This window comes from Hemiscyllium ocellatum, chromosome 5, assembly GCF_020745735.1.
Source record: "Hemiscyllium ocellatum isolate sHemOce1 chromosome 5, sHemOce1.pat.X.cur, whole genome shotgun sequence".
NCBI lineage: Eukaryota > Metazoa > Chordata > Chondrichthyes > Orectolobiformes > Hemiscylliidae > Hemiscyllium > Hemiscyllium ocellatum.
In genome coordinates, this window is record NC_083405.1 from 124,567,680 (window position 1) to 124,583,842 (window position 16,163).

At 43.7% G+C, this 16,163-nt stretch overlaps 1 protein-coding gene across 1 annotated transcript in view; it reads left to right on the plus strand.

The window, feature by feature from the left end:
• The window catches only part of obscnb (obscurin, cytoskeletal calmodulin and titin-interacting RhoGEF b), an 821,414-nt gene that overhangs the window by 129,955 nt on the left and 675,296 nt on the right, over nucleotides 1-16,163 (plus strand). Inside the window, exon 13 of the mRNA XM_060825732.1 lies at nucleotides 5,525-5,800. Coding sequence (XP_060681715.1) covers nucleotides 5,525-5,800 — 276 coding nt within the window. The remainder of the gene's footprint in view (nucleotides 1-5,524; nucleotides 5,801-16,163) is intronic.

Below are 16,163 nucleotides of genomic sequence, written 5' to 3' on the forward strand. Positions count from 1 at the left end.
TTGAATAATGGGAACTATGGAGCTGAGAGGGAGGAGCTGGCCAAAGTTCAATGGTGCAATACTTTAGCAGGGATGACCGTGGTGAAACAATGGCAGATATGTCTGTGTATAATGCAGAAGTTGCAGGATCAGTTCATTCCTAAAAGGAAGAAAGATCCCAGGAGGAGGAGGCATGGGCGGCCGTGGCTGACGAGGGAAGTTAAGAAACATATAAAGTTAAAAGAGAAAAAGTATAACCTAGCAAAGATAAGTGGGAAAACAGAGAACTGGGAAGCTTTTAAAGAACAACAGAGGATTACTAAGAAGGAAAAATGCCGAGGAAAATTGAGGTACGAAGGTAAACTGGCCAATAATATAAAGGAGGATAGTAAAAGCTTTTTCAAGTATGTGCAAGGCAAAAAAATGGTTAGGACTAAAATTGGGCCCTTGAAGACAAAAACCAGGGGAATATATTATGGCGAATAAAGAAATGGCAGAAGAATTAAATGGGTACTTCAGATCTGTGTTCACTGGGGAAGACACAAACAATCTCCCTGAAGTAACAGTGACTGAAGGACCTGAACTTAAGGGAATCTGTATTTGCCAGGATTTGATGTTGGAGAGACTGTTAGGTCTGATAAGTCTCCGGGGTCTGATGGTCTACATCCCAGGGTACTGAAGGAGTTGGCTCGGGAAATCGTGGATGGGTTGGTGATTATTTTCCAGAATTCGATATATTCGGGATCGGTTCCTGAGGATTGGAGAGTGGCTAATGTTATACCACTTTTTAAGAAAGGTGGGAGAGAGAAAGCAGGAAATTATAGACCAGTTAGTCTGACCTCAGTGGTGGGAAAGATGCTGGAGCCTATTATAAAGGATGAGATTACGGCACATCTGGATAGTAATAACAGGATAGGACAGAGTCAGCATGGATTTATGAAGGGGTAATCGTGCTTGACTAATCATCTTGAATTTTTTGAATGTGTCACTCTGAAGATGGATGAGGGAGATCCAGTAGATGTAGTGTACCTGGACTTTCAGAAAGCTTTTGATAAAGTCCCACACAGGAGGTTAGTGAGTAAACTTAGGGCACATGGTATTGGGGGCAAAGTACTAGATTGGATTGAAAATTGGTTGGCTGATAGGAAACAAAGGGTAGTGATAAACGGCTCCATTTCGGAATGGCAGGCAGTGTCCAGTGGGGTACCGCAGGGATCTGTGCTGGGACCGCAGCTTTTTACAATACATGTTAATGATATAGAAGATGGTATCGGCAATAACATTAGCAAATTTGCTGATGATACAAAGCTGGGTGGCAGGGTGAAATGTGATGAGGATGTTAGGAGATTACAGGGTGACCTGGACAAGTTTCGCGAGTGGGCAGATGCATGGCAGATGCAGTTTAATGTGGATAAATGTATGTTTATCCACTTTGGTGGCAAGAACAGGAAGGCAGATTACTACCTCAAGGGAATTAATTTAGGTAAAGGGGCAGTACAGAGAGATCTGGGTGTTCTTGTACACCAGTCAATGAAGGCAAGCATGCAGGTACAGCAGGTAGTGAAGAAGGCAAATAGCATGCTGGCCTTCATAACAAGAGGGATTGATTATAGAAGCAAAGAGGTGCTTCTGCAGCTGTACAGTGCCCTGGTGAGACCACACCTGGAGTACTGTGTGCAGTTCTGGTCTCCAAGTTTGAGGAATGACATTCTGGCTATTGAGGGAGTACAGCGTAGGTTCACGAGGTCAATTCCTGGAATGGCGGGATTACCTTACACTGAAAGACTGAAGCGACTGGGTTTGTGTACCCTTGAGTTTAGAAGACTGAGAGGGGATCTGATTGAGACATATAAGATGATGAAAGGATTGGACACTCTGGCAGCAGGAAACATGTTTCCGCTATTGGGTGAGTGTCGAACCAGAGGACACAGCTTAAAAATACGGGGTAGACCATTTAGGACAGAGATGAGGAGAAACTTCTTCACCCAGAGAGTGGTGGCTGTGTGGAATGCTCTGCCCCAAAGGGCAGTGGAGGCCCAGTCTCTGGATTCATTTAAGAAAGAGTTGGATAGAGAGCTCCCAAAGATAGTGGAATCAAGGGTCTTGGCTCTCTCTCTCTTATTCCTGATGAAGGGCTTATGCTCGAAACGTCGAATTCTCTATTCCTGAGATGCTGCCTGGCCTGCTGTGCTTTGACCAGCAACACATTTGCAGCTGTGATCTCCAGCATCTGCAGACCTCATTTTTTACTTTATGGAGATAAGGCAGGAAGCGAATACTGATTAGGAATGATCAGCCATGAACACATTGAATCGTGGTGCAGGCTCGAAGGGCTGAATGGCCTACTCCTGCACCTATTGTCTATTGTCATAACAATTGATGACGTTGAGGATACTGTTTGCTTTATTAATTTCTCTCACCACCCTGAATTTGCATTAGGTTTATTGTCACATGTACTCACATTAATTCAATGAAAAGTTTACAAATCACCACTTATGGTACCATCTTAGGTACAAAGGACCTATGCACACAATCTTTGGAGAAGACAGAAGAAGAAGAGACACAAAGTTATCAAGTTAAACATTATAGTCCTTCTTACCAAAGTAGAAAAACGAAGAAACAGCTAACAGTTCAACACCACATTCCATAAATGCCTGCCCATGCTGGGCTCGCATTCCTCACAAGGGTTTGGCCTCGCCCTGCCACACCTTAGGTTGCCTGCTCTCATCATATTGCTGCCTGTTCCTACTACAGCCACTGCCATGGGAAGCCTGTTGCTGCTTGTCACGGGCTGCTTGCTCCCACTTTTTACCCGGCGGCCACCCCAGGCTGCTTGCTTCTGCTATTTCTGCTGGCTGTCCTGGGCTTCCCATGTCTGCTCAGACTCGGCGCACAGTTCCCAAGCTATCCCCGATCGGCCCTGAAAAGGAAACAAGAGTAGTGGAGAAACGTTTGTAGTGCCAGCGGCATTGAGGCTGACTGCTAAAGCCTCCAGTGGCTGCCGTCGCCATAGCAATGTCACCTGTCCTACCTCCTCAGTGATCTGTACACATATGCAGCAGTCCCTCTACTCCTGCATCCCTTTAGAATTCTAACCTTATTTTATAATGACTTTCATTGTTCATCCTATCAAAATGCATCAACAAATGTTTCTGTGCATTGAATCTCACCTGCCACCAATATGCTCACTCTTTTTGGAGCTCCACATTGTCGTCTTCACAGTTTATAATTTTTGTGTCATTTGCAATGTTTAAAATTATTTCCTGCATGCAAAGATTGATATTGTTAATGGATACCCGGAAAGGAAAGAACCCTATTACTGATGACCCTGAGGAACACCAGTACAAACGTTTCTCCACTACTCTTGTTTCCTTTTCAGGGCCGATCGGGGATAGCTTGGGAACTGTGTGCCGAGTCTGAGCAGAACGGGAAGCCCTAAATGATTTTTTTTTGCCTTGGTGTTCATGAAGGGAAGGGGCCTTGTTGTGAATGAGAAATTTAAGGGACTGGGAAATAGGCTAAATAGCTTGAGATTGAACAAAATGATGTACAGGAACTTTTTGCAAACATTAAGATTGTTAAGTCCCCAGGGCCAGATCAGATTTAACCTACATTGCTCTGGAAAGAGAGAAAGGAGGTTGCTAAGCTGCTGGCGACAATCTTTGCCTCCTCACTGGAGTCTTACTGGAGGATTGGAAAGAGGCAAATGTTGTTCCTCTTTTCAAGAACGGTAAGAGGGAAATCCTGGCAATTACAGACCAGTCAGTCTTACGTCTGTGGTCAGCAAAGTTGTAGAAAGAATTCTGAGGGATAGGATTTATGGTAATTTGGCAAAGCATAACGTGATTAAAGGCAGTCAGCATGGCTTTGTGAGGGGCAGGTCATGCCTAACTAATCTTATTGAGTTCTTGGAGGAGGTGACGAGACAGGTCAACGAAGGTCGAGCAGTGGATGTGGTGTATGTGGACTTCAGCAAGGCATATGATCAGGTTCCCCATGGTAGGCCAAAGTCAGATAGTATGGGATACAGGGAGATTTGGCTACCTGGATTCAGAATTGGTTGGCTGACAGAAGGCGGAGAGTGGTTGTAGATGGAAAATGTTCTGTCTGGAGGTCAGTGTTGAGTGGGATCCCACAGGGCTCTGTTCTAGGGCCTCTGCTCTTTGTAGTTCTATAAATGACTTGGATAAGGAGGTTGAGGGGTGGGTTAGTAAATTTGCCAATGACACAATGGTTGGGGGTGCTGTCACTAGTATAGAGGGCTGTTGCAGGCTGCTGCACGACATAGACAGGATGCAGAGCTGGGCTGAGAAATGGCAGATGGAGTTGAACCTGGATAAATCCGAAATGATGCATTTTGGAAGGTTGAACTTGAATGCTGAATATAGGGTTAAAGACAGGATTCTTGGTAGTGTGGAGGAACAGAGGGACCTTGGTGTTCAAGTACAAAGATCCCTCAAAGTTGCTACCCAAGTGGATAGGGTTGTTAAGAAAGCATATGGTGTTATGGCTTTCATTAACAGGGAATTGAGTTTAAGGGCGGAGAGGTTTTCCTGCAGCTCTACAAGTCCCTGGTGAGAGCACACTTGGAATATTGTGTCCAGTTCTGGTCGCCCTACTATAGGAAAGATAGAGAGGGTTTACCAGATTGCTGCCTGGACTGGAGGGCTTCACTTATGAAGAGAAGTTGAATAAGCTCGGACTTTTCTCTCTGGAGAGAAGGAGAATGAGAGGTGACCTGATTGAGGTATACAAGAGAGGAATGGATAGAGTCACTAGCCAGAGACTTTTCGCCAGGGCTGAATTGACTGGTACATGGGGTCATAGTTTTAAGATATCAGGAGAAAGGTATAGAGGGGACGTCAGCGAAAGGTTCTTTATGCAGAGAGTTGTGAATGCATAGAATGTGTTGCCAGCAGTGGTGGTGGAAGCAGAGTCATTAGGGACATCTAAGTGACTGCTGGATATGCACCTGGACAGCAGTGAGTTGAGGGGTGCGTGGGTTAGTTATTTTATTTTACATTAAGATTAACCCTCGGCACAACATCTTGGGCCAAAGGGCCTGTTCTATGTTGTACTTTTCTATTTCTATGTTCAATGTTTTATTCCTCAGCCAGTTTTGTATCCATGTTACTACTGTAACTTTCATTCCTTGAGCTATAACTTTGGTCAAGGTCTGTTATGTGGCACTCAGTAAATACCTCATGAAAGTTCATGTAGACCACGTCAACAGCATTTACCTCATGGTGCCTTTATGTTAACTTTCTAAAAATCTAAAACAATTTAGGTAAACATGGTTTAACTTTAGAGATCTGCTTTCAGCACCGAGGCACTTAAGGACAAAGTTGGCCCAAAGGTTGGTCAAAGGGATTGACGTTAATGAGCGTCAGAAAGTGAGAAACCTACTCGTGGATATAAACTCTTTTGCAGAACATGAGCTATTACTTATCAAAAAAGAATCCATTTGGTTGAACAACTCCAAAAGATTTGGTATCTTTGAACTAACATTTCTTGATCTTACCTGCCAGTGGAAACTCTTTTGCAGAACCAGTACCAGTATTTGCCAATAAAGAAGCTGTTCAGAAGGAGGTAAAGGTTCGAGTATCGGAGAATGCTGTTCTCAGTTGTGAAGTATCGGATATCAAAACTGGAGTGAAATGGTCCAAAAGTGGAAAATCTCTCAGTTCTAGTCAGAAGGTTAAACTTGAATCTGATAATAGAATACGAAGACTCCTCATTCTGAATGCAGAACTAAAGGATGGTGGCAGTTACGTATGTGAAGCAGCTGGAGAGAAATTGACTTTTCATGTTGAGGTTACAGGTCAGTCATGTTTGCTGATGGTTTGCTGTTTAGTTTTCATTTTGTTTGCTGATGATGTTTTTAAGGTTATTGCTTGTCATGTGGCATTTTTATAACAAATGGTTGGTGCTTTTTGGAGTTTCATCTATTATAATGTTGTAATGTAGAGAATTAATGGAAAACTTACTTAAGATTGTAACTTGCACTTGCTGCAAACTTACACAACATTCATAGAACAATGCTGTACAGGAACAGGCTTTTCGACCAGCGATACCGTTCAAAACTTTTCATGTCTACCTGAACATAGTCTATATCCCTCTATTCCCTGCTGGATCATGTGTTTGTTTAAATGCCGCTTGAACATTGCTCTTGTATCTGCTTTTACCACCTCCCCTGACAGCGTGTTCCAGTTACCCACCACTCTCTGTGTGAAAGAAATGCCTTGCACATCGCCTTCAAATTTTCTCCCTCTTACCTTAAACTTATGGCCACTAGTATTTAAAATTTCCATCCCAGGAAAATAACTCTGACTGCCCACCATATCCATGCGTCTCATAATTTTATGTACTTCCATCAGGTCAGTCCTCAGCCTCTGATGTTTTAGCGCAAGCAATCCATGTTTGTATAATGTCTCCTTATAGCTAATACATTCCAATTCATACAACATTCTGGTAAATCTCTCTTGCATCCTCTCCAAAGCCTTCACATCCTTCCTATGATGTGGCAACCACAACTGCATGCAATATTCCAAATAAGCCAGAACTAAAATTTTATACAGCTGCAACCTGACTTGCTGACTTTTATACTCAGTGCCCGACTTATAAAGGCAAGCATGTTGTATGCCTTCTTTACCACCTTATCCACTTCTGTTACCACTTTCAGAGAGCTATAGACTTATACCCCAAGATCTCTCTGTGTATCAATGCTCCTAGGGGTACTGCCATTTACTGTGTACGTTCCTCTTGCATTTCACCTCGTATTTGTCCAGATTAAATTCAATCTGCCATTTCTCCACCCAGTATCCTGCCATATCCTTTGACAAGTTATGGTGATTGGAGTGGTTGTGAAGAAATTCTGTCCCATATTTTTATTTTCCTCCAAAAGATATAAAGTAACTCAACACATAAAAGATGGATAAATAGAGTCATAGAGATGTACGGCATGGGAACAGACCCTCTGGTCCAACACATCCATGCTGACCAGGTATCCCAACCCAATCTAGTCCCACCTGCCAGCACCTTGCCCATATCCCTCCAAACCCTTCCTATTCATTAACCCATCCAGATGCCTTTTAAATGTTGCAATTACACTAGCCTCCACCACTTCCTCTGGCGTCTCATTCCATATATGTACCACCGTCTGGGTGAAAACGTTGCCCCGTAGGTCTCTTTTCTGTCTTTCCCCCTCTCACCCTAAAACTATGACTGCATGTTCTGGAATCCCTGACCCCAGGGAATGTCTCTTTATCCTGTCCATGCTCCTCATGATTTTCTAAATCTGTATAAGGTCACCCCTCAGCCTCCAACGCTCTAGGGAAAACAGCCCCAGTCTATTCAAGCTCTCCCTATAGCTCAAATCCTCCAACCCTGAGCCCTGGCAACACCCTTGTAAATCTTTTCTAAACCATTTCAAGTTTCACAACATCTGTCCAATAGGAAGGAGAACTGAATTAAATGCAATATTCCAATAGCGGTCTAACCAATGTCCTGTGCAGCCGCAACATGACCTCCCAACTCCTGTACTCAATAGTCTGACCAATAAATGAAAGCATACCAAATGCCTTCTTCACTATCCTATCTACCTGCGACTCCACTTTCAAGGAGCTATGAATTTGCAGTCCAAGGTCTCTTTATTCAGCAACACTCGCAAGGACCTTACCATTAGTGTATAAGTCCTGCTAAGATTTGCTTTCCCAAAATGCAGCACCTCGCATTTATCTAAACTCCATCTGCCACTTCTCAGCCCATTGGCCCATCTGATCAAGATCCTGCTGTAATCTGAGGTAACCTTCTTTGCTGTTCACTACACCTCCAAATTTGGTGTCATCTGGCAATTCCAAATCATTTGGACTCAACATCGATCCTTGTGCACTCCACTAGTTACAGGCCCCCAGTCTGAAAAACAACCCTCCACCACCACCCCCTGCCTTTTGCCTTTGGGCCAGTTCTGTATCCAAATGGCTGGTTCTCCCTGTATTCCATGAGATTTGACCTTGCTAACCAGCCTCCCATGCGGAACCTTGTCGAACGCCTTATAGATAGATCACGTCCATATAGATCACGTCTACTGCTCTGCCCTCATCAATCCTCTTTGTTATTTCTTCAAAAATGTCAATCAACCTTGTGAGACATGATTTCCCATGCACAAAGCCATGTTAACTATCCCTAATCAATCCCCAGGACCTGATCAGGTATACCATATAACTTTGAGGGAAGCTAGGGAAGTGATTACTGGGCCTCTGGCTGAAATATTTGTATCATTAATAGCCACGGGAATGGTGCCAGAAGTCTGGAGTTTGGTTAACATGGTGCCATTATTTAATAAAGCTGGTAAGGAAAAGGCAAGGAAGTATATACCGGTGAGGCTGACATCAGTGGTGGGTAAGTTGTAGAAGGGAATTCTGAGAAACAGGATTTACATGTATTCGGAAAGGACTGATTAGGGAAAGTCAGCATGGTTTTGTGCATGGGAAATTGTATCTCACGAACATGATAAGAGTTTTTTGAAGAAGGGGCAAAGAAAATTGATGAAGGCAGAGTGGTGGATGTTGTCCATATGGTCTTCAGTAAGGTGATCCACGCAGTTCCACATTGTCAACTGGTTAGCAAGGTTAGAACACATGAAATAAAGGCAGAACTGGCCATTTAGATACAACATTGTCTCAAAGATAGGAGACAGAATGTAGTACATAGTTAAAAAACATACAACGGAGGACAGTACAGCACAGCACAGGCTCTTAGGCCCACAGTGTTGTGCCGATCATTTATGTTAATCTAAGATGAACCTAACCTACACACCCCTCAATGTACCACTGTCCGTGTGCTTGTCTAGCAGTCGCTCACATGTCCTTAACTCTATTACCACCGCTGGCAGTGCATTCCTACCTCTGACATCTTCCTTATACCTTCCTCCAATCACATTAAAATTATGACCCCTCATGACAGCCATTTCTACCCTGGGGAAAGATTTCAGGCTATCTACTCTGTCTATGTCTCTCATTACCTTGTACATCTCTATCAAGTTACCTCCCCTCCTCCTTCTCTCCAGTGTGAAAAGCCCTAGCTCCCTCACCCTCTCTTCATAAGACAAGCCCTCCAATCCAGGCAGCATCCTGGTAAATCTCCTCTGCACCCTCTCTAAAGCATCCACATCCTTCCTATAGTGAGGTGACCACAACTGAACACAATATTCCAAGTGTGGTCTAACCTGCAGCAAAACCTTGTGGCTCTTAAACTTAATCCCCCTGTTAATGAATGCCAAAACACCATACGCCTTCTTAACAGCCCTATCAACTTGGGTGATAACTTTGAAGGATCTGGCTGTGTGGAGTCGAAGGTCCTGCAGTTGCTCCACACTGCCATTAACCCTATATTCAGCATTCAAATTCAACTTTCCAAAATGAATCACTTTGCATTCATTCAGATTGAACTCCATTTGCCACTTCTCAGCCCAGCTCTGCATTCTGTCATTGTCTTGTTGTGACCTTGACACTATCTACAGCACTACTGACCTTTGTGTCATCAGCAAACTTACTAACCTCCTCTTCCACTTCTTCATCCAAGTCATTATTAAAAACTACAGAGAGCATAGGCCCAAGAACAGATCCCTGCAGGACACCACTAGTCACTGACCTGCAGGCAGAATACTTTCCATCCATTACCTCTCACTGGCTTCTTTTGGCCAGCCAATTCTCTTTGCAGGCAGCCAAATTTCCCTGTATTCCATACCTCCTAATTTTCTGAATGAGCCTACTGTGGGGAACCTTGTCAACTGCCTTATTGAAATCCGTATACACCACATCCACTCCTTGATTTTTGTCATCATGTGTCTTCTCATCCTCAAAGAACTCAAGGCTTGTGAGACTTGCCCCTCTTAAAGCCACGCTGACTATCTTTAATCAAACTATGTTTTTCCAAATCGTCATAAATTCTATTTCTCAGAATCTTTCCAGTACCTTGCTTACCACAGATGTTAGACTGACTGGTCTGTAATTCCCAGGAATTTCTTATTCTCTTTCTTGAACAGAGGAACAACATTTGCCTCCCTCCTGTCATCCGGTACTACCCCTGTGGAGAGTGAGGATGCAAAGATCATTGGCACAGGTGCAGCAGTCTCATTCCTCACTTCCTGTAGTTACTGTGGATATATCTGATCCGACCCTGGTGACTTATCTATCTTGATGTTTCTCAGAATTTCCTGCACATCCACTTTCTTAATATCAGTCTGTTCAAGCCTATTGACCTGGTCCATGGCATTTTCAGTATCTACAAAGTCCCTCTCTCTAGTGAAAACTGAAGCAAAAAGCTATTTAAGGCCTCCCCTACGTCTTCAGACTCCAGGCACAAGTTCCCTCCACTGTCCCTGATTGGTCCCAGTTTCCTATTCCTCATGTAAGTATAGAATGCCTTTGGGTTTTCCCTAATCCTTCCCGACAAGGCTTGATCGTGCACCCTCCGAGCTCTTCTCAGTCCATTTTTGAGATATTTCCTGGTTATGCTGTAATCCTGTAAACCTGTGCCAGAACCTGTACTTCTTGAACCTTAAATAAGCCTCTTTCTTCCTCTTGACGAGACGCTCCTCTTGTTTTGTCATCCAAGACTGAATAGGTTGTGACCATTTTTCCTGGAGTGTTGGAGGCTGAGGGGTGACCTTATAGTGGTTTATAAAATCAAAAGCGGCATGGATAGAGTGAGTAGTCAAGGTCTTTTTCTTAAAGTAGAGGAGACCAAAACTAGAGGCATAAGTTTAAGTTGAGAAGTGAAGATTTAAAGGGGACCTGAGGGGCAACTTTTTCTTGCAGAGAGCTGTGAATGCATATCAGAGGAGGTGGTAGCAATTGGTACAATTACAAAATTTAAAAGGAATCTTGATGGGTATATGAGTAGGAAGGTTTTAGGGGGAATGGGCTAAATGCAGGCAACTGGGACTAGATTAAATTAGGATATCTTGTGAGCATGTATGTGTAAGACTGAAGGTCTGTTTCTGTGCTGTACAACTCTCTATAAGTAATTGCTAGAAATAAAATAAATAGTGAGATTTTAAGAATAGAACAGAATTAGGTCTGTAGATTCACTGAACCTGCTCTGCCATTTGGTAAGATCACGACCAATTTGATCTGTCCATAACTCTACTTTGCTTTTTTCTTCCTGACCTCACTACCATCACTTGTCAATCAAAAATCTGTTCATGTTCTAAAAATATTCTATTCCCTAGCCACCATTGCTCTCTGGGTAAGAGAATTCCAAAGATTTAATGGCCTTCTGGGAGAATGATGTGGAAGTACTGTTGTTGGACTGGGGTGACCAAATTAAAAATCACAGAACAACTGGTTATGGTCTCACAGGTTTGTTTGGAAACACTAGCTTTCAGAGCTACTCCTTCATCGGGTAACGAGTGGGGCAGGATCATAAAATACAGAATTTATAGGAAAAGATCACAGTTCATGCAGTTAAAACAACATATTGAACAAACCTAGATTGCTGTTAAGTCTTAGAATGGATTGCAGGTTTCGATTCATTAATATGTAAATCTTAGGACTTCTTTTAAGTGACATTTTCGAGATAACATAAGGTTTTATAAAAATAGGTCACATCTCAGCTCAGACAATATATTAAAGTCAAAAGAGAAAATGCTGGAAAATCTCAGCAGATCTGGCAGCATCTGAAGTGAAGGAGCCATTGGGAAGTAGTGACCATAATGCATTAAGTTTCAATCTGCAATTTGAGAGGGAGAGGGTACAGTCGGAAGTGATAGTACTTCTGTTGAATAATGGGAACTATGGAGCTGTGAGGGAGGAGCTGGCCAAAGTTCAATGGTGCAATACTTTAGCAGGGATGACCGTGGTGGAACAATGGCGGATATTTCTGTGTATAATGCAGAAGTTGCAGGATCAGTTCATTCCTAAAAGGAAGAAAGATCCCAGGAGGAGGAGGCATGGGCGGCCGTGGCTGACGAGGGAAGTTAAGAAACATATAAAGTTTAAAGAGAAAAAGTATAACCTAGCAAAGATAAGTGGGAAAACAGAGAACTGGGAAGCATTTAAAGAACAACAGAGCATTACTAAGAAGGAAAAATGCAGAGGAAAATTGAGGTACGAAGGTAAACTGGCCAACAATATAAAGGAGGATAGTAAAAGCTTTTTCAAGTATGTGCAAGGCAAAAAAATGGTTAGGACTAAAATTGGGCCCTTGAAGACAAAAACCAGGGGAATATATTATGGCGAATAAAGAAATGGCAGAAGAATTAAATGGGTACTTCAGATCTGTGTTCACTTGGGAAGACACAAGCAATCTCCCTGAGCTAACAGTGACTGAAGGACCTGAACTTAATGGAATCTGTATTTGCCAGGATTTGGTGTTGGAGAGACTGTTAGGTCTGATAAGTCTCCGGGGTCTGATGGTCTACATCCCAGGGTACTGAAGGAGTTGGCTCGGGAAATCGTGGATGGGTTGGTGATTATTTTCCAGAATTCGATATATTCGGGATCGGTTCCTGAGGATTGGAGAGTGGCTAATGTTATACCACTTTTTAAGAAAGGTGGGAGAGAGAAAGCAGGAAATTATTGACCAGTTAGTCTGACCTCAGTGGTGGGAAAGATGCTGGAGCCTATTATAAAGGATGAGATTACGGCACATCTGGATAGTAATAACAGGATAGGACAGAGTCAGCATGGATTTATGAAGGGGAAATCGTGCTTGACTAATCTTCTTGAATTTTTTGAGTGTGTCACTCTGAAGATGGACGAGGGAGATCCAGTAGATGTAGTGTACCTGGACTTTCAGAAAGCTTTTGATAAAGTTCCACACAGGAGGTTAGTGAATAAACTTAGGGCACATGGTATTGGGGGCAAAGTACTAGATTGGATTGAAAATTGGTTGGCTGATAGGAAACAAAGGGTAGTGATAAACGGCTCCATTTCGGAATGGCAGGCAGTGACCTGTGGGGTACCGCAGGGATCCGTGCTGGACCGCAGCTTTTTGCAATATATGTTAATGATGTAGAAGATGGTATCAGCAATAACATTAGCATATTTGCTGATGATAGAAAGCTGGGTGGCAGGGTGAAATGTGATGAGGATGTTAGGAGATTACAGGGTGACCTGGACAAGTTAGGTGAGTGGGCAGATGCATGGCAGATGCAGTTTAATGTGGATAAATGTATGTTTATCCACTTTGGTGGCAAGAACAGGAAGGCAGATTACTACCTCAAGGGAATTAACTTAGGTAAAGGGGCAGTACTGAGAGATCTGGGTGTTCTTGTACACCAGTCAATGAAGGCAAGCTTGCAGGTACAGCAGGTAGTGAAGAAGGCAAATAGCATGCTGGCCTTCATAACAAGAGGGATTGAGTATAGAAGCAAAGAGGTGCTTCTGCAGCTGTACAGGGCCCTGGTGAGACCACACCTGGAATATTGCGTGCAGTTGTGGTCTCCAAATTTGAGGAAAGACATTCTGGCTATTGAGGGAGTACAGCGTAGGTTCACGAGGTCAATTCCTGGAATGGAGGGATTACCTTACACTGAAAGACTGAAGCGACTGGGCTTGTATACCCTTGAGTTAAGAAGACTGAGAGGGGATCTGATTGAGATATATAAGATGATGAAAGGATTGGACACTCTGGAGGCAGGAAACATGTTTCCGCTATTGGGTGAGTGTCGAACCAGAGGACACAGCTTAGAAATACGGGGTAGACCATTTAGGACAGAGCTGAGGAGAAACTTCTTCACCCAGAGAGTGGTGGCTGTGTGGAATGCTCTGCCCCAAAGGGCAGTGGAGGCCCAGTCTCTGGATTCATTTAAGAAAGAGTTGGATTGAGCTCTCAAAGATAGTGGAATCAAGGCTTATGGAGATAAGGCAGGGAGCAGATACTGATTAGGAATAATCAGCCATGATCATATTGAATGGTGGTGCAGGCTCGAAGGGCTGAATGGCCTACTCCTGCACCTATTGTCTATTGTCTATTGTCATAATAATTGTTGAAGTTGTGGATACTGTTTGCTTTATAAATTTCTCTCACCTCCCTGAATTTGCATTAGGTTTATTGTCACATGTACACACATTAATACAATGAAAAGTTTATAAGTCACCACTTATGGTACCATCTTAGGTACAAAGGACCTATGCACAAAATCTTTGGAGAAGACAGAAGAAGAAGAGACACAAAGTTATCAAGTTAAACATTATAGTCCTTCTTACCAAAGTAGAAAAACGAAGAAACAGCTAACAGTTCAACACCACATTCCATAATTTCCTGCCCGTCCTGGGCTCGCATTCCTCACAAGGGTTTGGCCTCGCCCTGCCACACCTTAGGTTGCCTGCTCTCATCATATTGCTGCCTGTTCCTACTACAGCCACTACCATGGGAAGCCTGTTGCTGCTTGTCACGGACTGCTTGCTCCCACTCTTACCCCGTGGGCACCCCATGCTGCCTGCTTCTGCTATTGCTGCTGGCTGTCCTGGGCTTCCTGTGTCTGCTCAGACTCGGCGCACAGTTCCCAAGCTATCCCCGATCGGCCCTGAAAAGGAAACAGGAGTGGTGGAGAAACGTTTGTAGTGGTGTTCCCACAATCCGGCTGGAGTCCTGCTCCGGTACCTGCTTTCATGCTCCAGACCGCGAAGAAGCTGTGATGCCACCGACTGCCAGACCTCTGCCCAGACACACCAGCGGCATTGAGGCTGACTGCTAAAGCCTCCAGTGGCTGCCGTCGCCATAGCAGTGTCACCTGTCCTACCTCCTCAGTGATCTATACACATATGCAGCAGTCCCTCTAGTCCTGCACCCCTTTAGAATTCTAACCTTATTTTATAATGACTTTCATTGTTCATCCTATCAGAATGCATCAACAAATGTTTCTGTGTCTTGAATCTCACCTGCCACCAATATGCTCCCTCCTTTTGGAGCTCTGCATTGTCGTCTTCACAGTTTATAATTTTTGTGTCATTTGCAAAGTTTAAAATTGTTTCCTGCATGCAAAGACTGATATTGTTAATGGATATCCGGAAAGGAAAGAACCCTATTACTGATGACCCTGAGGAACACCAGTACAAACGTTTCTCCACTACTCTTGTTTCCTTTTCAGAGCCGATCGGGGATAGCTTGGGAACTGTGTGCCGAGTCTGAGCAGACACGGGAAGCCCTAAATGATTTTTTTGCCTTGGTGTTCATGAAGGAAAGGGGCCTTGTTGTGAATGAGAAATTTAAGGAACTGGGAAATAGGCTAAATAGCTTGAGATTGAACAAGATGATGTGCAGGAACTTTTTGCAAACATTAAGATTGTTAAGTCCCCAGGACCACATTTATCCTACGTTGCTCAGGCAAGCGAGAAAGGAGGTTGCTAAGCTGCTGGCGACAATCTTTGCCTCCTCACTGGAGTCTTACCGGAGGATTGGAAAGAGGCAAATGTTGTTCCTCTATTCAAGAACGGTAAGAGGGAAATCCTGGCAATTACAGACCAGTCAGTCTTACGTCTGTGGTCAGCAATGTTGTAGAAAGAATTCTGAGGGATAGGATTTATGGTAATTTGGCAAAGCATAACGTGATTAAAGGCAGTCAGCATGGCTTTGTGAGGGGCAGGTCATGCCTAACTAATCTTATTGAGTTCTTTGAGGAGGTGACGAGACTGGTCGAAGAAGGTCGAGCAGTGGATGTGGTGTATGTGGACTTCAGCAAGGCATATGATCAGGTTCCCCATGGTATGCCAAAGTCAGATAGTATGGGATACAGGGAGATTTGGCTACATGGATTCAGAATTGGTTGGCTGACAGAAGGCAGAGAGTGGTTGTAGATGGAAAGTATTCTGTCTGGAGGTCAGTGTTGAGTGGGATCCCACAGGGCTCTGTTCTAGGGCCTCTGCTCTTTGTAGTTTTTATGAATGACTTGGATGAGGAGGTTGAGGGGTGGGTTAGTAAATTTGCCAATGACACAATGATTGGGGGTGCTGTCACTAGTATAGAGGGCTGTTGCAGGCTGCAGCACGACATAGACAGGATGCAGAGCTGGGCTGAGAAATGGCAGATGGAATTCAACCTGGATAAATCCGAAATGATGCATTTTGGAAGGTTGAACTTGAATGCTGAATATAGGGTTAAAGACAGGATTCTTGGCAGTGTGGAGGAACAGAGGGACCTTGGTGTTCAAGTTTTATGATATTAGGAGAAAGGTATAG